General features: G+C 44.5%; 1 protein-coding gene across 7 annotated transcripts in view; it reads left to right on the top strand.

The window, feature by feature from the left end:
- HMGXB4 (HMG-box containing 4) overlaps nucleotides 1-13,391 on the top strand; it is a 31,581-nt gene extending 18,190 nt beyond the window's left edge. For 5 of the 7 annotated variants that reach the window (XM_035696483.2, XM_035696486.1, XM_049115328.1 and 2 more), the window contains 7 exons: nucleotides 2,116-2,197; nucleotides 3,380-3,444; nucleotides 4,421-4,526; nucleotides 5,178-5,347; nucleotides 10,652-10,774; nucleotides 11,234-11,369; nucleotides 11,715-13,391. In XM_035696483.2, the coding sequence (XP_035552376.2) occupies nucleotides 2,116-2,197; nucleotides 3,380-3,444; nucleotides 4,421-4,526; nucleotides 5,178-5,347; nucleotides 10,652-10,774; nucleotides 11,234-11,278 (591 nt within the window). In that variant the 3' untranslated portion in view covers nucleotides 11,279-11,369; nucleotides 11,715-13,391. Of the gene's footprint in view, nucleotides 1-2,115; nucleotides 2,198-3,379; nucleotides 3,445-4,420; nucleotides 4,527-5,177; nucleotides 5,348-9,747; nucleotides 9,819-10,651; nucleotides 10,775-11,233; nucleotides 11,370-11,714 lie in introns of those variants that run through there. The other 2 variants (XM_035696484.2, XM_049115329.1) reach the window with 2 other exon arrangements.
- Nucleotides 13,392-21,888: the final 8,497 nt, after the last annotated feature.

The raw sequence follows: 21,888 nt of genomic DNA, 5'->3' as shown, positions 1-21,888 counted from the left end.
TATAGAACTTATATGAACTCTACCCCATTGTATCTGTGGCCCATAAAAGGGGATTTGAAAGAATTGAGCCTTAGTTAGAACCCTTAGAACATTTGGGGATATGCAGCTTGCTTCTAAATTAATATTAAAGATGCACCCAGAACTCACTTCCATAGCATCTTAAAACAGGACTGGCTTCACCAAATCTCCATAAATAGGACCTTCTCTATGTAGATGAAATGGTTAAAGTAAAGACCTTGCTACTGTTTCCTTTATCTGTTGAGGTCAAATGATTTTACCCTGTTATTCTTTACCAACATTCCTTATGTTAAAAAAAAAACAAAAAAACCTTGTATTGGCTTTTTGGTTGCTGTAATTTCTATTTTGAAAAATACAGAGTGAATAGAAAAGAGCTAATAATTGGTTTTCCATTGTAGCCTAACAAATTACCACAAATTTGGCAATTTAAAACAACATCTATTATCTCATAGATCTATAGATCAGAAGTCCAGACAGGGCTCAACTGGGTTCTCTGCTGGTCTCTCACAAGACTGAATCAGGGTGTTCCCCGAGCAGGGTTCTCTTCTGACACAAGAGGTCCTCTTCAGGCTGTCGGCAGCATTCAGTTCCTTGCAGTTATAGAACTCATGGCAACTGTTTTCCTCAAGTTCAAGGCTAGCAAGAGGGTGTCTGCTGTTGTGTCTCATCTCTTTCAAGGGCTCATCTGACTTACTCAGGATAAGTCAAACTTACTCAGGATGCTCTCCCTTTTGATTAACTCAAAATCAACTCACTAGGGCCATGGGGCACCTGGGTGGCTCAGTCAGTTAATCATCCAACGCTTGATTTTGGCTCAGGTCATGATCTCAGAGTTGTGAGATTGAGCCCTGCTTCCGGCTCTGCACTTAGTTCAGAGTCTGCTTAAGATTAAGATTCTCTCTCTGTACCCCCCAGCCCCGCCCTGCTCACTCTATGCGTGTACACACGTGTCCATACTCTCTCTCTCAAATAATTTTTTACATATAAAAAAGGTTAACTCACTAGGGACCTTAACTACGTCTGCAAAGTTCCCTTTGCCATATAACAACAATCAGAGAGTGATTTCCCACCACATTCACCGGTCCTGCCCACACTCACGGGGAGGGCATTATACAGGGCAGTGTACACCAGGGGCCGAAATCGTGGGAGCCATCTTAGAATTCTGCCTACCAGAAAAATAATGCTGTAATAATGTTATCAAGTACCTATGGAAGTGCCAGATACTGTTTGATTAATTTCCACCCCTAGGTTAAATGGTATTACCCACGTTTAAACTAAAGGGAAACTAAAGATCAGGGAAATGAAACAGTTTGTGTTGCTAATAAGTAGTATGGTCAGGATTCTAACCTAGATCTGGTGGCATTCAAAACCCACAATCTTTCCATTTTGCTGTACCACCTTGCTAAACCCTGTAACTCCTCTCTCCCTGCTTGTGGAGGTGTCATAATACAGTGAAGAATGAACATGCTTTAGGTAGCACAAAGCAGTTTGTTAAAGTGAGAGGGGCTCATCTTACACTGACTACCAAAGAATTGTCTTCAGCTATTTATTTACTTCTTGCACTGGACCACAAGAATGTGAGTAATAACATAATGATAAACTACAAGCAACAGGAAAAGCAAGATCAGGAAACTACAAGATAAGAAATCAAAACCAGAGGAACAAAATGAACATAGATTTGGCTCTTGGCTTTCTGGTCCCAGGGTAAAGGGAAATTACATGGTTCTTATTTTCAAAGGCGAGCAAAATAGCTCAGGAGAGGTAAAGGTTTTCTCAGCACGTAGTTTTCAAAGAAATGTGTAACATGGGATTTTGTGTAGGAAGAATGAATGGCCTTACAAGTAATTATCAAGTAGCTGCAACAACCTGAGAAATCTAAAAATAATTTAGCATGTGATTTTATTAAATAAATACTAAATATAATTACAAATGAAATATAATTAAAAGTTATCCTGCTTGAGAAGTTGATTAGGGGTTTAGAACTCTTCCCTTAATGAAAAAGTAGAGGTCTCTTTCTGTTTTGTAACCATGGATTCAAGGTTACTTGACTTGTATTCTAATGAAGTCTTATCCTGTTCTATTTTTATGTGATACTAGCCAAAAAAGAAGAACATGTCAGCCTACCAGGTCTTCTGTAAAGAGTATCGGGTAACCATCGTGGCTGACCATCCAGGTATAGGTAAGAACATTTCCAATCTTCAGTTTTTTTACTTTCCATTTATATCTCTGCAGCAGTGCCAGTCAGCAGGCACCTTGTTCCTATCTTATTAAAATAACACAAATCTCATTTTTCTCCTCGGTTCTGAAGTCGCTTTAGATTTCATCCAAGTTCACTGCATCCATAAAAGAGATAAGTTTTCTGTTGATAGCTCTTAAACTGATAAAATGGGAAACTGAGTAAAAATAAATGTTCTGAAGCACAGTACATAAATCCGTAGTTGTTTATCTCCAAGATCCTACAGCTGACCTTTCCCTTTATCTGGCTCTTGGGTGTGAGTTACAGCGAGAGGCCTTACATTGCTCATATTTGTCTCTGTGTCAGAAGTTAGTGAGGTGAGAAAAAGACTCCGCCACAGACCTTGACAAGTGGCTTCACCTCTACAGTTCTCATTTGCCTAATGTGTACAATAGCTTCACAACCTGCTTGTCAAGGTTGTTGTGAGGCACAGGGAAAGTACCATGAAAGATCTGAGTGCTTTATAAAGCATGACCTTGCCGCACAAATGGAAGGGCAACTTTGCACATCTAGAGAACTGCTTCTGGGCTGCTCGAGGGAAATCCTTTGGGTCTCTGCTCTCAAAACTTGGTAAAAATTGAACCATTTTTATCAAATTCTATAGAACGTGTTTTCTTTAACCTAAGTTGATAAGCTCTTAAAATGAAATCGCATTAAGGTAGCCTGGGTGGCTCAGTGGTTTGGCACCTGCTTTCGTGATCCTGGGGACCCGGGATCGAGTCCCACGTCGGGCTCCCTGCATAGAGCCTGCTTCTCCCTCTGCCTGTATCTCTGCCTCTCTCTCTCCCTGCATCTCTCATGAATAAATAAATAAAATCTTTAAAAAATAAAAAATAAAATGAGATCAAATTAAAAGACACCAGAAAGATGCTCAAGGGATAAATCCCTGGAGAATAGATATGGGAGAATTTGAGCCTATCTCATAACCACCAAAATAGCCCTCTGCCTCCCTAGAGAAAAGAATCAAGAGAAGTGATGGGCTTTTAGTTTGGTTTTCTGAAAGAACCTTGTGCTATTTAAATCCGAGCTAGAAAATCCTTTTTCTAGTTTTTGCTCTTACCAATCTTCTGTTTGGTTTATAGTCAGACCTTTACTGTGTTACATTCTTTTTACTCTCTATGTCAGATTTTGGGGAACTTAGTAAAAAACTGGCTGAGGTGTGGAAGCAGTTGCCAGAAAAGGACAAACTGGTAAGTACACTTTTTTACACACAGTTTTCATTGCTTTATGCCTTCCAAAATGTGTAATTCTCCTATAGCCCATCCAGCCAACAGTGAAAACATTTTAAAAAAATCACAAATCAATAGAAAATGGTTTGTCAGAGGGTGTTAACACTGGCTGTGCCAGTGTGCTCTAGTGAAGATTCAGCCTCAGGGAAGCCATCTTTTCTAGCCTCACCTAGTTGTTTTCCAACAACCTTACATTTGAGCCAAAAGATGACCTAACTTGGGCAGCGATTAAGGGTCAAAAGAGAATCTAAAATCAGCCCTTTCCTGCAAACAGCCACTGGTGAGGCTATGTCTGAGAATGGAGGAAGGTCATCTGCCTCCTGGTTACTGCCAATAATAAAAATAGGGGCTGTGCTTCCTAGGTGAGCCAGTTGCAGGTCATCATCCTCATTGGCCATTACCAAATAATGTACCCCATTTTCAAGAAGACAGGAAGACAAGGTAATAGTCCTATCAGAATCATTTCCAGTCACTCCCCAACCAGCTGTTGTAAAGGTGGTCTGGGAATTCATCTGGGTAAAACAAAAATATTTGTCACCCACGTAGGTTATTTTCCATTCCCATTTTCCATGTCATTGTCATCCTGTGATTGGCGTTACCAACCAGCAGGTTAAGATAACTATTTGAACCCCATGGGCATCATACTGACCCACATGTTTACCCTGTGATTTTACATTTTGATCCACGAGTGATTGCAAAATCGATGCCGAGACCTACCCATTAGCATAGAGGCACATTTATAGTTCTCCATTAAGTTACACTGTAGTTAGCATCTGAGGGCTATCTGGTAACCCTTCAGCTTCAAAATTGCTTTTCAACCCCTGCCTACCCACCTCCAGGCTTCCCTTTCTTTCCTTCACTTTCCATGACTGCTTTTCCTTTTACGTCTTGTCTTGTTTCATTTATCATAATTTATTTGGCCCTGATCTGACTACAGATTTGGAAGCAAAAAGCTCAGTATCTTCAACACAAACAGAACAAAGCAGAAGCTACAACTGTGAAAAGAAAAGCATCCTGCTCAGAAGTTCCTGTGAAAGTGAAAGGTAGGGCAGCCCAGGTGGCTCAGTGGTTTAGCGCCGCCTTCAGCCCAGGGTGTGATCCTGGAGACCCGGGATTGAGGCCCACGTTGGGCTCCCTTGCGTGGAGCCTGCTTCTCCCTCTGCCTGTGTCTCTGCCTCTCTCTCTCTCTCTGTGTCTCTCATGAATGAATAAATAAATTCTTTAAAAGAAAAAAAAAAAAAGTGAAAGGTAGTGACTGTAGCCCTCTCATCCCTAGAGTGTTGTGAATCTTGCTGCCTTACTAGAAATCGGGAGAGCAGCTACATCAGAAGCAGATCTTGATACCCAGATGTTATTACTGAATATTACAGGTTGCAAAAAATTGTAGAAAATGTAAATCAGAAGTTAGCAAACTTTTTTTAAGAGGCCAGAGAGTAAATACTTTAGGTCTTGTGTCTTTATGTCCATATTCTCTGTCACATATTCTTCTTTATTTTTTCTACAACCATATAAAAATTTAAAGCCATGTTTAGCTTACAGGCTGTACAAAACAAGTGATGGGCCATATCTGGCCCACAGTCCAAAGCTTTGCTAATTCCAGGTATAACTCATAAAGGAGGAAAACTGTAAGAACATTTGTATGGTGTGCCAGGCCACAGGTGAGCTTTATCTCTCTGTTTCATCTCTGTTCTCAGCTTCCTCTGCAGGAGTACTGTCACCCCAAAAGAAATCCCCACCCACCACCATGCTGTTGCCAGCCTCTCCAGCCAAAGCCCCTGAGACAGAACCCATTGATGTTGCTGCTCATCTACAGCTACTGGGAGAGTCCTTAAGCCTCATTGGACACCGCCTACAGGAAACTGAGGTCAGTGTGACTGTCAGCATAGCCTATTTCTGATAGGATGTGAATCCATTTACTTCTTCCACATACATCCATTGAGCAACTACTACTGTGTGCTAGATTATGCCAGGTGCTCAGGAGACAATGACAAAGAAGATACATGCTAGTAAAAACATCTAGAGATTTGGAATCTTCCTACTGGCCTTCAAAGTTTACACTTACACCATCCTATTGAACAATGGTACAAAAAGGAGTTAGAATTTCCTGTAACTTGGGATGCCTGCGTGCTCAGTGGCCGAAGATCTGCCTTTGGCTCAGGTCATGATTCCGGTGTACCGGGATCGATTCCCATGTATGCTCCCCATAGAGAGCTTCCTTCTCCCTCTGCCTATGTCTCTGCCTCTCTCTCTGTCTCTCATGAATAAATAAAAAAATTTTTTTTTTAAAAAAAGGATCTCCTATAACTTTTTTCCCCATTTTTATTGAGATACAATTGACATATAATCCTGTAACTCATTTTGATTTTTTTAAAAATGCAATGGGGAAAAAATGAATACAAATCCCATGGAAGTTTTAATCACTAAGTTTGAATTTTTGCACATTTCCAATAAAGTCTCGAATAAACAGAGTAAGCTGTATGGGGGATTAAGAGTACCTCTACTTCTCTGAAAATGGGTAGCAAGGGGCACCCTGGGTGGCACAGTCCGTTAAGGGTCTGACTGGGTTTTTGGCTCAGGCCAAGATCTTGGTCGTGAGACTGAGCCCTGTGTCACAGGGCTGAGTACAGAGTCTGCTCAGTGCCTCTGCCTCTGTCCCCCACCCCCGCCCATGTGCTCTCTCTTATGTTCTCTAAAATAAATAAATAAATAAATCCAAGAAAGAAAAGAAAAGAAAGAAAGAAGAGAGAGAGAAAGAGAAAGAAAGAGAAAGAAAAGAAAAGAAAAGAAGTAGCAAGTAGGGAAATTGAGGTTCTCAAGCTCTTCATTACTCAGCGTTGAATTATACAGTGCTGTGTGCCCTAGGGAGATCTTTGCTTTGTCCTTTTAAGCTTCAATTTCAAAATCACTTAACCTGCAAAGCTGTCATGTTCCATTTCTATTACCATATTCAGTTTCTAATGATATCGCCCCCTTGGCTAACTCAGTAGTGTATCTCAGGTTTCCACTGGGTCCTAATAGGACATTCCAGCAAAGAAATCAGTCTCAGCTACTAAAGCCATTTATTTCTAAGCTGAGAAGTCAGTATAGGAGTATAAAACCATTCACTTGCTTCTCTGTGGAAGTCGAATTATTATGCAACAAATAAAATGCCAGAGGCGACAAAAAATGAAAATTATCTAAGTTTTTTGGCTAATTTCAATAACTTAGCAAATTTCAAAACAACTAAGTATTTTCATATAGACTCAGATATTTGAATAGATCTAGATATTTCCAGAGTAAAATATTCTGGGATCCTTATTTATTTTTCATACTTAGTCATTCTTAGTTTCCTAAAAAGTTAGAAGTAAAAATGATTTGTTTTATGCACCTTCCATACTCCACACTTCCCCCGATATTTCCATTTAGTTTGGCAAATACTTATTAAGTATGTAGACATTATTCCAAAAATGTGGGGGAGTAGAAAATCTGAGTTGCTTCCTGATGGTATCATTAGAAAACTTACAGTCTCACTAGAAAGGTAGAACATATACATAATCGGCAGTTGAAACAAGCCAGAGGGGATCCCTGGGTGGCTCCAGCAGTTTGGTGCCTGCCTTCAGCCCAGGGTGTGATCCTGAAGTCCCGGGATCGAGTCCCACATCCGGCTTCTGCATGGAGCCTGCTTCTCTCTCTGCCTGTGTTTCTGCCTCTCTCTCTCTGTGTGTGTCTCTCGTGAATAAATAAATTAAAACATATAAAAATCTTTTTAAAAAATAAATAAAATAAGCCAGCTTCTGAGAGCAGCTGCTTTGAGATAGTAACACATACACATGACCAGAAAAGGGAAAAACTTGCACAGGTTCCCCAGCCCACTCTATTTTATGTAACAGTCTTGTTGAGATATAGATCACACACCATAAAGTTCACCTTTTTGGAACTGTAGAATTTAGTGGTTTTCAGTATATTCACAGAATTGTGGCCCCATCACTAACTAATTACAGAACATTTTCTTTACTCCCAAAGGAAACTCCACACCCATTAGCAGTAATTCCCCACCCGCTCCAGTCCACCTTTTTGCAGGCTTCAGTCACTTGCATATATCCTCACAATTTTGCGATTTCCCTGTATTACTCACACTGTTATTTATCTTATATTTTTATTTAAATAAATCTATCTGCTTTCACAGTGATATCCTTGACATCACAAAACTGATATTCTAATTTTTTTAATACTGTATATCACGGTAGGTATATATCAAGATAATTAATGTTCACCTATATGCCACTAGAAATTACATACTATACTCTAAGGAACATGGATGTCACTCATTTATAGATTGGATAGCAGGAGCCTAATAAAATTAAGTGACTATTACAAGTTGATACACTGTGACAGAGCCCAACCTGTGTTGCTCCTAACCCTGGCTCCCTCTGTTGCTCTGTGCTAGCTGATGCAGAGAGAGTAGCTAGAGAACGAAGAGAGTTAGGGGGAGTCAGGAGAGGTTTTCTGGTTCAAAACCAGAAAACCATACACATCTGTGTTTCTCGACCTCAGGATCTTCTGCAGAAATGGATGAGAGGAGCCCCAGTGGGGCTATAGGCCCCCCACTCCCACTTTAACCAAACCTTCTAGCTGTTTTACATATTGGAATTCCACATCAGGTTTCTTATGTTTAAGTTTTTATTTAAATTCCAGTTAGTTAACATAGAGTGTAATATTAGTTTCAGATATACAGTATAGTGATTCAATACTTCATACATCACCTGGTGCTCATCCTGACAAGTATGCTCCTGAAATCCCATCACCTGTTTCACCCATTCCCCTGCTCACCTCCCTTCTGGTAGCCATCAGTTTGTTCTCTATAGTTAAGAATCTGTTTCTTGAAAAAAAAAAAAAAAAAAAAAAGAATCTGTTTCTTGGTTTGCCTCTCTCTCTCTCTCTCTTTTTAAGATTTTATTTACTTATTTGACGGAGAGAGCATGAGTGTGAGGGGCACAGGGAGAGGAAGAGAGAATCTTAAGCGGACTCCATGCTGAGCATGAAGCCTAACATGGGCTCCATCTCAGGACCCTGAGATCTCAACCTGAGCCAAAACCAAGGGTTATACGCTCAGACAACTGATCCACCCAGGCATCCCATCTCTCTCTCTTTTTTTTCCCCCATTGTTCATTTGTTTTGTTTCTTCCTAACATCAGGTTTTATTTGAAAAAAGGTTTTACTGCTAAAATGATGACAATTGGGCAGTCCCGGTGGCACAGCGGTTCAGTGCCGCCTGCAGCCTGGGGTGTGATCCTGGGGACCCTGGATCGAGTCCCACGTCGGGCTCCCTGCATGGAGCCTGCTTCTCCCTCTGCCTGTGCCCCTGCCTCCCTCTCTCTGTGTGTCTCTATGAATAAATAAATAAAATCTTTAAAATAAATAAATAATAAATAAAATGATGACAATTTAGAATATCTAACATGTAAGGCAAAAAGGAAGGCTGGAAATTAAGGCCATAGCCCAAATTATAGAAGGTCTTAGATGCTCTCAAATGTTTATACTCTACTATTGAGGAACTGCAGGAATTTTTTTTGAGTAGGGAGGGATTTGATCAGAGCTCTCATTTGGCTTTCTCTGAAAATATCTTCTATTTTAGATTGGGAATGAAGAGAGACCCAAACTGGGGGAAAGTTCCCTAACAACAGTAAGGCAGTCCAGACCAGTTAGCAATTAATAATGTTATTCCATTACTGTTACCCTACAGTTAACTGTAGCTGATATTTTATGTCTGATTCTCCTAATGAATTATAAGCAACTTGAGGGCAGAAATCATATCCTATTCCTTTTTATACCCTCTCCATAACTACTGGTGTTCTGCATATAGTAAGTCCTCACTAAATAGTTGTTGAATTAATTCAAATCTTTGTCACGTCTGGACTGCTTTCTCAGCCGTCTTTGGTTCAGAGTGCTTCATGTGGATTCTTTCATGAAATTCACACTGCTGCTTTGTGGGCCAGAATTTGTGTTCCCCCTCTTTTACAGAAGAAATAGAAAGACTCAGAGAGGCTAAGTAACTTGCTCTGGAATTCAGCCCCAAGTGCTAAAACAGGCTTGAATTTTGTGGTGCAACCTTGAGGTCCATTCTCTTAACCCCTTGCTGCATAGCCTTCCTTGAGAGGAGGAGAGGGGGAAGGAAGAGTCAGCTTTGGCAAGGCATTGAGACTGGACAGTCGTGTGAATAGTGGTGAGTTTAGCAGAGAAGAAATGCTAAGAGTAGAAGAGGTGATTGATTTCTCTTTATACCAGGTTGAGATCTAGAAGCACAGTGAGAGACCTAGCAGGCAGCCAGAAGTGCAGTTTGGGAGACGAAGATGTTGGTAATAATGATAACTACTAATACTTTTTGAACACTTGCCACATAACCGGGACAATCCCAAGTACCTTATACCTTTTATTTCCCTTAATCCCCTGTGCGTAGGCTCATTAACCGACACAGCATAAGAAGCATCTTGGCCCAGGACTGAAGCAGTGAGTGAGGGCCCTCCACAGTCCTGAGCCCAGGGCTCTTCTCTCTCAGACGCTGCTGTGCTGCCTCCCTAGATGGCATAGTCCCACAGGGCTTCTGGTGAAAGCAGATAATACCAGAGCAGGATAGGCACACTGGCAGCAAGTACTCTTATTTCTTACCTGTTTGAATCACAGGGGGAGAAACATTGTGAGTTGTGCAAGATGTTAAAATTTGAAGTGAACCTGATTCACTTCTTTCTGAGAGTGAACAACTCAACCCAGAAAAGTTGTATCATCAGCTATCAGAGACCACATACGTGGAGAAGTACACATATGTTTACGTTAAATGTTAGCATGTAGGGCTGTAGAACTCTCATAGTTAGCACATTTGAGCTATATTCGTGGAGTTGCACACATGACCTCCACAAATCTTCCCAGGAGCTTTCCAGAGTAGATTGATTTAAGTCATAACCCTTCGTTGCACAGAGGGTAAGATGAGTTAGGAACATAGAAAAGGAACCTGGGAAGGTATTGTAAAAGTTTTCTTTTTAAAGGATTCACAGAGTTATCAAAGCAGATAACTTCCATTTCTGCTGCAAATTGCAGAGAACTAGCAAGACTTAAAAAACAATGTGAAGAAACCAACTCGATCAGGAGTGGGACTCGAGTTACAACCTGCTGTCTCTTCCTGCTCTCCTTTCAGGGCATGGTGGCTGTGTCTGGCAGTTTGTCAGTGCTTCTGGATTCCATTATCTGTGCGCTTGGACCCTTGGCGTGTCTGACCACACAACTACCTGAACTGAACGGCTGTCCCAAACAGGTCTTGGTGAGTTTTCCTTGTTTTCCTTGGATTTTTTTCAGCCAGACCCCTTGGGAGCCGTCGAGGCCCTACCTTAACGAGCTCTATCAGGCACAGGCTTGTAAGGCTTCCCGGCAGATGGCGCCCCCTCTGTATATTGGCCCACGAATGTGGTACTGTACAGTGCCCTCAGTGCAACTAGAAAACAGGCCATTTCCCAAAACAGTCCAGCCCTTAGGGAGCTGCAGCTCCTCTGGTGCCTATCTTCTCCTCTACCCAAAGAAAGTACACAAGTCTTCTGCATCTCCACAAGGGTTCATGGGAAGAGCCAGCAGAGAAGCTCCTAGCATAGTAGACAGCAGTGTGCCAGCTTTTAGCTCACACTGCTCTCTCCAACTCTCAACTCCCTCCTCTGAACAGAGAACTAGGCCTCAGGGAACTAAGGGTAAAGTACTCTTCAGCTAAACCTTTTCCCTTGTTTTGCAGTCAAACACACTAGACAACATTGCTTACATCATGCCTGGACTGTGACCACAAAGAGTCCCGGGACAGAGACCTTATCGTCCTCCATTGCTGGTTTGTGTATATATGACTGTTCCAGATCCTTCACTGGCCTCTGGGTGTAGGTTTTAAATTTTTATATATATACATATAAATATATATATATATATATATATATATATAAAGTGTACAATATATACATAGGACTGTAATTACTTTGCTTTTAATAATTTTATGAAATGGCAAAGGTTTAGCCAAGAAGAAACCTTGGCATGAATATGGGCTTGGGATTCCTTTTTCTCCTGTGGTGGATAAATCTGCCTTAAAAATCAATGTAACTTAGGGGCTGGGGGCTTGTTCAGGGTGCCAAGGGCATCTCTTTATGGACAGCTAAAATGTGATTTTTTTCCAAACTCAGTTGTACCTCCAGACCCATCACTGACCATTTGCCTTACCTGTCTTACAGTCGGAAATGTAATAGGAAAGATTATGGGAAGATGCCAGTTGAGTGAACGTACAAAGCCTTTCAACTTGAAGTGACCTAGGTAGGAAGTGATGAAATCATTCCCATCTTACAGTTACTGCAGTGGCTTAGGTGAACTTCGTAGGGGGTTCATTCCAATTCCTGCTATACCGGTGTCCATGTCTCAAAATTTCTTGTAATCATTGGTACCATTAGCAGCCTCAGTAGGGGCCAAGGAGTTATGTGAGCCCCAGCAGCATAAAACACCTTGGAGAGTGTAAAGCTGTTACTGCACAAATTGAACTGCATATATTGTGAGCTGACCCAGAATATTTCATCTGTAGAGCTAACTGCTGGTATCTTCCATCGGCAGCATTAGCTTAGGCACGGAGTCCTCACAGGTTTTTGCTGCTTAGTTGCTTGATGGTTGGGAAAGATGAACTTTGCCCAGCATGATTCTTGGGTTCATCCTGTTGGCTCGCCTGGTGGGCAGATAGATACCCAGTGTTCTGCATTCCACACATAAGTGAATTGCAAAAAAAGTACTCGATTCTCATGTAGGTTTATTTATGTGTGCGTGTGAATGTGTGTTTTAATTATGTGTATTTAACTCTTTAAAATCTCTTTGATTTTAATTTATCCTGTAAATTTCTGTATATATAATTTAATAACAAAAGCCTCCACCAGCAACAGCATGTGGAAGATACAGATTTGTCATTTCTTGCCTCCTCCTTTCCTCTGGTCTCCTCTGAAAACTCCAAATCATCTACATTTTAAGGTATCGTGCCTCAAAAAGGAATCATTATGCCGGGATTCTAATTCTTTCTAATTCAATAATGTCAAGAAAGCAAAATTAAAAGGAATGTTACCATTCCCAACTCCCCACTTTTCCAAAGAACCAGACTTGTGTTTCCCAGTTCCAAAGAAGACAGTTGAGCACTTCAGGGTTGTTTTTCAATTTGGTGTGAGATTCCCTGCCAAAACCGAGCTCTGGTAACTGCTTTCTTCCCCTGGCCTAGACAGAGCACTACCATGTCAAAGTAGATCTTTGAGTACTGAGCAGCCAGCCTGCACCTGACTTAACCCCTTCCCTTCTCCCCACCAGTGTGCTCATGGGGCTTTGTTTCCTGAAGGTACTCTGGCTGCTGACTGGCCCTTAGCTCAGAGCAGTCATGAAGCTTAACTGGGGAAACAGAAGGAAACGGGTATGTTTGGGAACCAAAATCAAGAAGGAGCAGAAAACTGGATTTGATTTCGCTTGTTAGACCCTGTGCCACACCTCATCTGTACCAATGGAAGTTTCCTGTTTGACCCAGGGTCTATCAGGGAGGGGCCTGGAAGACATGGATTAGCATGGAAGAAGTCAGTCCTACCCTTGTCATTTGTGCACATTAATGAAATCCTGATGAGGACCTGCTTTCTGTTTGTTTTCCTTTCAAACCCAACCCTACTGTATTTGTATTTAAATTTGTACACATTTGTATAATAATCTGTACCTTGTGGTATTTGGTACTATTAGAGGAAAAACTTTGGATTCAGACCTTCTTGGAGTTTTTATATCATTGTTTTATTTTGTTTTTTAAATAAATTCTAGCGGTTTGATCCAAATCCCATTACAGTTGTATAAAGAAATAAAATTTTGTACTTATATTATTAAAAATCACATTTTTAATATTTGTAGTCCAGTCTCAGGTATCTTTTCCCTGTTGCTGACCAAGTTGCTGTGAAATACTAAAACCTGTCATTTTCTACTGATATCCCACTGCGATTTTCTTAAAAAGAAAAATCTGTCTGGAATGAGGCCAAGTTTCTGATCTTAGCCATTTTCCTTTTTAAAAAAAAAAAAGATTTTATGTATTTATTCATGAGAGACACACACAGAGAGAGAGACAGAGACACACAGGCAGAGGGAGAAGCAGGCTCCATGCAGGGAGCCCGATGTGGGGACTGGATCCTCGGATTCCAGGATCACACCCTGGGCCAAAGGCAGGCGCCAAACCACTGAGCCACCCAGGGACCCCCTTAGCCATTTTCCTAACGTACATCTTGCTCTGTCTCTATTAACTTTTACATTGTAGAGTCTCTTACTCTCTTGCAAACTAAAAACCAGTGGCTCTGATAAGAGGGGCTCTATTCACTGATAGATGAAGTTGTATATACTCTACAGTGTTGGCCTAACACAAGAAAATATCAGTTGTGTATTAAGGATCACATATGAACCACGTGCTTAGACATGATACATTTCATGCTGTTTTAGTCCTGTCCTGACTCTAATGAGTGATGTTGGATAAGTCCCTTCACCTTTATAGGTGTCTGAAGTCCCACCAGTAAATTAGCGTTAAGGTCACTCCCACCTCCAAGCCCACTGCCAGCCAGCCTGAAACAAATGTCTAGTAACACAGTGACCATTTAATATATGGAGATCTGACCTCTTAAGGTTAAAATTTCAACATAAACCCAAGGTGTTACTAGTCATAAATAGTGGAATATGACCTCTTCGGAGAGCCTACAAGAAAGAGACCAAGAGTGCTAAGTGACAAAAGTGATTTCCATGTTTTCTCTCACTGAATCCACCCATGAGCCTCAAGAGGTAAAGGTAAAGGTACCTTACCCCCTTTACAAATGAGACAGGTGAGGAAAAGTGCTCTTCCTGGGTTTGCGCAGCTAGAAAATGGCAAAGCCAGAAGCAGCACATGATAACAGCAGATCCAGGCCTAGGCTCCTTTCTGCCCCAAATCACTTTCACAGTCAGATCATGTATGGAATCCATCAGAATCCTCTGTTCTCTACAGTCCTGAGCAAATGGGATCATAGGAAGACTCCTGAGACTTTTCCATTGTTCCAATGTCCATTTGTCCTGGCTGGCTTCTGCTAGGCAGGCCTCACATTTCCCGTCATACTATTGTCTTTCAACTTTGGAGGCAGAGGATCTTGAGTTTTGTCTAAAAGGACTTGAAGGATATAATAGATTACATTCCATTTATGCAATATGTCAGTCTTAGGACATATTTACCCTCAAGAAGGCATTTGATATCAATATTACTAAAACACTTTTAAAAAAACTAAAGCAGATTGTTTACCAAATGAGTTTGTTCCTTGTTAGCAAACACTTCAAAACAAAACAAAAATAAAGGCTCTATGCTGAGTGTGGGGCTTAAACTCAGGACTTGAGAACAAGAGTTATGTACTTTACCAACTGAGCCAACCAGGCGCCCCTTAGCAATCACTTTTCAAGATTTTATTTATGGGACGCTTGGATCGCTCCACGGTTGAGTGTCTGCCTTCGGCTCAGGTCCTAATCCTGGAATCCAGGATCGAGTCCCGCATTGGGTTCCCTGCAGGGAGCCTGCTTCTCCTTCTGCCTGTGTCTCTGCCTCTCTCTATACATCTCTCATAAATAAATAAAAAATCTTTTAAAAAATAAAGATTTTATTTATTCATGAGAGACAGAAGCAGTGACACAGGCAGAGGGAGAAGCAGACTCCCCACAGGGAGACAGATGCGGGACTTGATCCCAGGACCCTGGGATCACAACCTGAGCCGAAGGCAGATGCTCAACCAATGAGCCAGCCAGGTGCCCAGCAATCACTTTTAAAATATGGTTTTGATCAGTTTTATACTACATTTACTGTTTGCCATTTACATTCCTGTCTTTTGTGTTGGCAAATCCACATATTTCCATTTCTTATTTAAGAACTATACAGTATTCTGTTTGCATGAAATTGATATGATTTCACTCCCTGTTTGAGAGTATGGGTGTTGTTTCTGCTTTCACCATGAAGGATACAACCTGTGGCTGTTTAATTCTTGTCAATATATCCAAGATCTTCTGCCCATAATCACTTTAAACCAGAGTGGTGCAAGGAGGTAAGAACTTCATTCAGGGAAATAACCACGAAACATGAGCATGTTAAAGGTTGCTAATGGAAGAATTCAAAAGAAGTTTATGCTAAAATACAACTGCAATGTGCTTAAATGAAGAAAAACATGGAAGATACCTGACATGGAAGTCATCTTAAATGTACATCCTCCCACCCCTTTATAGTCCAAATACATTATTTGGTAGGTTGATTTAAATTTTCAGGGGAGGGACGCCTGGGTGACTCAGCGGTTGAGCATCTGCCTTTGGCCCAGGGCATGATCCTGGATCCCGGGATCGAGTCCCACATCGGGCTCCTTGCATGGAGCCTGCTTCTCCTCCTTCTGCCTGTGTCTCTGCCTCAATCTCTGTGTCTCTCATGAATAAATAAATAAAATATTTTAAAATAAATAAATTTTCAGGGGAAACTGGATGACTCATTCAGTTAAGCCTCTGACATCAGCTCAGGTCATGATCTCAGGATCCTGGGATCCAGCCCTGCTGGGGTGGGGGAAAGGACTCTGCTTGTGGTTCTCCCTCTGCCTCTCCCCCTGCTCACTTTCTCTCTCAAATAAAATCTCTAAAAATAAATAAGTTTTCATATATTAGTCACTGTGCTAGACAATGATGGTGAGTCAAGTAGACATAGTATCCCAGCCCTCACGGAGTAGCTAGCCTGGTGAGGAGAAGGGCATTTATGAATAGGTCTCATGAGCACTGTTGAAGCACAGGAGTACATGACTTCCATAAAGTTCTTATATTGTACAGTAAAGGTATCAGCCCCTGTATGCTCAAACAGGTCAACATAAGTAAGTGATTAACTTCTAGCTTAGGTTCTCCATCATCCTATATTTGTACAATTCCTAGCCTTTCCAATTGGGGACACCTGGGTGATTCAATGGTTGAGCATCTGCCTTCAGCTCAGGGTGTGATCCTGGGGTCCTGGGGTCTGTCTCCCCACCGTGAGCCTGCCTCTCCTGCCTATGTCTCTGATAAATAAATAAATAAAATCTTTTATTTTTTTTAAATCACATACTGTGGTGGATTAAGTACTAAAGCTCCCAGCAGTAGCCCAGACTACCAAAGCAGTGATTATTGTATCTAGACTGCATATGACCAAAAGAATAAAGCATAATAGGTCCGACCTGATCTAATGTGTAGGTGAAATATCTAAAACATGGTACACAGGAAGGTTGGAAGATAGCAGAATCCTAGAACTAGGAAAGGCCTTTGAGATTCTTAAAGTCCGTAACTTGGGGTCCACTGACTTCTGGGACCCTAGGAAGTCCCTGACGTTAAATTGTCTCTCTGCCCTTTTTTCTTCAGAAAGGTTGATGGTTTTCTTCAAGTCCTCAAAGGAGCCTATGACCTAAAAAAAAAAAAGAGAGAAGAAGAAAGTCCTTGATCTAGTTCCAGCATCCGGAAAAAATGGAAGCTCGCTGTGTGAATCACAGCCGAGGTGGGTCCCAGGCCCACCCGTGACCACCCAATCTCTGCCCATTCACCTACACAGGGTCCATGCTGCCTTTATGCCTAAGGGCAGAGCTGAGTGGTCATGACAGGGTCCACAGTCCACAAAACCATAAATATTTACTGTCAGCCCCTTCAGAAAGTTTGCAAATCCTGGTCAAGTCCTTCCTGGCAGCCACTGTGGGAATCCTCCTTACAGCCTCCCTCCCCTCTGGCCTCTGCATTCACCCCTCCAGCAGTGGGGAGCATGCAACATATGTGCCAGATGCTGGGGGTTCTGTGCTGATCCTGAGCTCCCTCGGTGACATCGCTCTCTGCCCTCCAAGCCTGTGGAGCCGTTCTACCTCTCCTCTCAAGGCCCTTAGGCTCCCTTCTTCCCTCTAGTGTCCATCCTTCCCTGTCCTTTACCTGTCCCCTAGGCTGTTCCTCATCAGTGCTCTGAAAGTAGAAGGAGAGTGTGCCCATTACAGACAGGCTATGGGCAACAGAGAGGGACATGCCAGTCAGGAGCAGAACTGGAGCTGGGCCCAAGTCTCCTGTCTCCCAGCTTGCCATTCCCTGACGACATCGCTTGAGCAGCCAATTTGATTTCCAGCTCATCACTCCCAAAATGGCACTCCAGAGGGCCCGGGGTGTTCTCCCTACTAACACGCACATGGCGTTTCCCTCTACAACTCCTTCCTGCAGCTCCCCTGGCTTGGTCTTTGTGGATCCAAGGGCAGCTTTGCCTGACTTCTTCCCCTCTCCTGTCCATCCCAGAGCTTGGCCTTGGCTCCAAGTTCTCCCATCATATCCAGTTACCACCATCTCCACCCCAAGCACTGGGGCTGGTCCTCAGGGATTGCCCATATTTACAGCATCTGTTGTTTGCAGCTTGCTTTCTGAGTCAGCTGGATCTCTGACTCAAAGTGCCAGGGGTGAGCTGACGGTCAGAAATGGACAATGGGCTTCTTGGGTTGCCTTCTGACGTCTGTATGTGAAACAACCCATAGGATCTGTCCTCAGAGGATACTGGGAAGGGTTTTGAAATCCTTGCAAGAAGAGGGCTCTGTCAACACCATCTAGTGCTAATTATCTGGAACCCTTTCAGCCACAGGCTGCTTCTGGGAAGCTCTCCTCTGAACGATAAGGCTGAGTAGCCTGGCAATGTGCACAGACTCACGTGTATACCATAATCAGCAAAGCTAATCTGTGGCTCTTGGAAGGCGGGACTAACATAAATCCCAAGTATGCACTGATCAGCCAGATACAGGGTGGTGAGGGGTAGGAGAGGATGGGTGCTCTGGGCCAGAGAAACCTGGGTCATTCTGACCCCGAGTAGCTGTGAGATGATATGTTCTCTCACACTTCTGGTAAAATGGAAAAAACAGCAAAACCTTATAGGGTCACCGTGGATATTAATAACCAGGGTACCAGCATGGTCCCTGGCACTGGTATTTGCTCACAGGAGGTCACTTTCTTTTTCCCCTTTCTTCCCTCCTACTATGGGCTAGCAACCATGCCAGGTGCCAAGGGTCCTGACCAGTAAGGTCCAGTCCCTGCTCTTAGGAAGTCTAGTTTAGCTGGGGAGACACATATGTGCAACTACTAACAGAATGGACAGGGCTCCATTGAGTTGCGATGGTGGAAATAATAGAAACAATGATGAGGACAGCAAGAGCTAATTCACTCACAATGTGCCAGGCACTCCCGGGCGGGCGGGGTGGGGGGGTGTCCTCGCTTCACTCTCACTACCACCCAACCCGGAGAGGCAGATGCTCTTGTAGCCACCATTCCACCCAGGAGGAAATAGAGGTTCAGAGCCCAAAGGCAGAGAATGAAGAAGCCTGAGGAATGGGGATGATAGAAGAGCATGAAAGCAACAGCTGGATCTGAAGGGGTCAGGAAGGGGGTCAGGGAAGGCCTCAGAGGAGAGGTGACAATGTCTGAGCTTTGAAGGATGCACACTGGAGCAGGCATTCCACGAAAGTGCTTGGGTATGAGGGTGGATGAGAGCTTTGGTTGAGTGACATCCCTGATAAGTACCACTGGAACTCGCTGTGCTCAGGGATGCCAATTCTGGGCCCTACTCACAATAGGTGGAGTTGGCAACCTTGAGATTATTTTACTACTATAGTTTACAGAACTACTAGGTCGTCAATAATCACAGGCAATCTCTTTCTCTAAAAGAGAAAACATGGAATACTGAAGGCATTTGCTCAAATGGCAGCTATTCTTCATTTAATTCTACTTTGAGAGCCTCTTCAGCTTTGGTTCAAATTTCATTGGTTCGGAGTTCATCACACTTCACTACCAATTCACTGGGGGCCTGGGTGAGTCAGAGTCTCCACCTTTTCTCCAGCCTCTGTCTTCTCCTGTGTAAAATGAAGGGGATGGGCCAGAATGGAAGTTTTCAACATGTGGTTTCCAATCCAGTGGCATTAGCATCACTGGAATTTGTCAGTAATGCATATTCTTGGCAAACTCCAGACCTACAGAGTCAGAAACTCGGGGGCCCAGTCAGCCATCTGTCTTTAACAAGTCTTCCAGGGAATTCCGAAGAACCCTGAGTTAGAAGACCCCAGGTAGAGATCCTTCCAGGAGTAAAATTTGGTTTGGGCTCTGAAGTATTATGACTTAGTAGTATTCTCTTTGGACAGAGGTATTTCTTGCCACAGACAGGCAACCCTCAGGATAGGAAGAGAAGCTGTTTTTTTTGACTAGCTAAAGCCCAGAGCCCAGGTGAGCTTTTCTACAAAGGTTCACAAACGTGGCTGACTTTGAAGGTCAGAATTTTTGTTTTAAAGTAGGAAGTCTCAAACTTGGCATGTGATGAGAGCAGTGGTATCTGTTGTTGGAGAAATAAAGATGAGGGGAGAGCCACTTTCTCTTTTCAGCTCCAAAACAATGACTCATTGCAGGGTGTGTGTGTGGCAGGCAGTGGGGAGGGTGTTCCTCAGAGGGGCTTCACCTCCCTGGTCCAGGAGCGCTCTGGTTCGCAAATTAATCCTGGACTTCTACTCTCCTCTTGGAGAAGTCTGATTACAAAACCTCACAAGAGCCACTGACAGCCTTGGTGCCGATGACATCGCAGAGCTGGGTTGACAGTTAAGTGAAGTTTGGCTTCCAAGACCATAAGAAAGGAAAAAATGTCTAAAAGGTCCAATTTTCCCAGTCTAGACTGAACGCTAAGGGCCATCAAGAGGTCGAAGGGAGAAATCACAGTTTCCTAATGCGGGGAGGCATCAGGCTGTCCCAAAGGGGAAGTGTTAGCGGTGTGGCCCAGGGCCTGTGGTTCCTCCCCGTGCTGATGCACAGCAAGGAGCACCTAGGAGACTCTCCACACAGCTATTTCCAGGATTCCTGACCCTCACTTCCTGGCATCTCCCTAACAATGACATAAATATATATTATCACTTTGTTTTATATTAGCAGGGCCATGTGCCAGGCACGTTCCCAGTACTTTACAATTATTAAGGAGCTGAAGCTTCACAACAACCCCACGGAAGCAGGGGCTATTAATATGCCCCTAATTATGGTGAGGGAGAAACAGAGGCGGCGATGTCAACAGAGGGCAGGAAGAGTCGGGAGGCCGGGGCTCGGAGTGAGCCTGTGCCTCCGGCCAGAGTGCCTGGCCCACCCGCCTACGAGAAACGAAGGAGGCGGAATCAGAGGGTTCCTGAGGTCGCTTCCAGCTCGGAGCCTGCGACCGTGCCGCCGGCTGCTGCTGGTCTGGCGGGATCGCCAGGGTCCGGCCGGGGGCCGCGCGCAGGGGCTGCCGGGCCTGGTCCCCGCAAGTCGCCGGCCCCGACGCCAAGCGCGTCTCCGGATCCTGGGCGAATGGGCTTCTGCCCTCTCCGTGCCTGCCTGCGAGAGCTGGCGAGCCAAGAGGGAGACGGCCAGGCCCGGCGGCCGGACCCGGGCTGCGGAAGGGACGGGCCAGCGGCCTGAGGGCCGTCACATGCCCCTTCAGCCCCGAAACTTTCTCCGATTCGGGACCAGCAGCCACGCATTGGCTGAGCGCAGCCCCCGTTTTTTCTTTTATTGGCCTAGGCATCACCCACAAGGCGAGGCTTCCTAGTGAGCGCGGCTTGCATCATCAAGGTGGGCGGAGGCTGGGCGGGCCAGGTCGGGAGAGACACGCCAGCCTAGTTCTCCCAGCCTCCCTCCAGAGGGTGGCTTGGGACCTGGAGGCGCCCGGGGCCCCCGGGACCGAGGCTGGGTGCGGGGCCCTGCGGCGGGCGAGGCGGCGCTCCGGGACTCACCGATGCGCTGGCCCACCGGAGAAACTGGGGTTTCCCAGGAGAAAGTCCATCGCTGCGGGCGCCTCAGCCGCCAACGGGGAATCATGACGGCAACCGCCGCGCTGCCGACCCGTCACGTGACGCGCCGGACGGCCCGCGAGGAGGCGCCTGCGGAGGCGGGGCGTAGGGAGGCGAGCGTGGCCACAGGCCCCGCCCCTGACGTGAAGGCCACAGGCCTCGCCCCTCGAGCCGGGCGGAGGGCGATGACCTCACGGCAACGCTCGGCGTCTCGCGGACGTCACGCACGACGTGGGGCTGGGCGCCAGGGGCGTGGCCTCTCCAAGCCCCGCCCCGGCCTTATTCAGGGGCGTGGCCGACGCCGCGAGCTTCAGCGGAGCAGGGTCTCGGAGCCGGGAAGTGCCTGGGGTAGGGTCACAGGGCAAGCTCAGACCCGGTTTCACGCCGGTGACGTCGCTAGGCCACGCCCCCACCGCCGGCGGCGACAGCATCTCTGGCTCGTCGTCTCCCAGCCCCGACAGAGCGCTTCCTCCCTGGACACAGAACCAGCCCAGTGACCCGCAGCGAGGAGCGGGCTGGAGCCCGGAGTACAGAGGCACGGAAATTA

Source organism: Canis lupus, chromosome 10 (genome assembly GCF_003254725.2).
Source record: "Canis lupus dingo isolate Sandy chromosome 10, ASM325472v2, whole genome shotgun sequence".
In the NCBI taxonomy this organism is placed as follows: Eukaryota; Metazoa; Chordata; class Mammalia; order Carnivora; family Canidae; genus Canis; species Canis lupus.
This window is presented reverse-complemented; position numbering and strand designations above follow the sequence as displayed.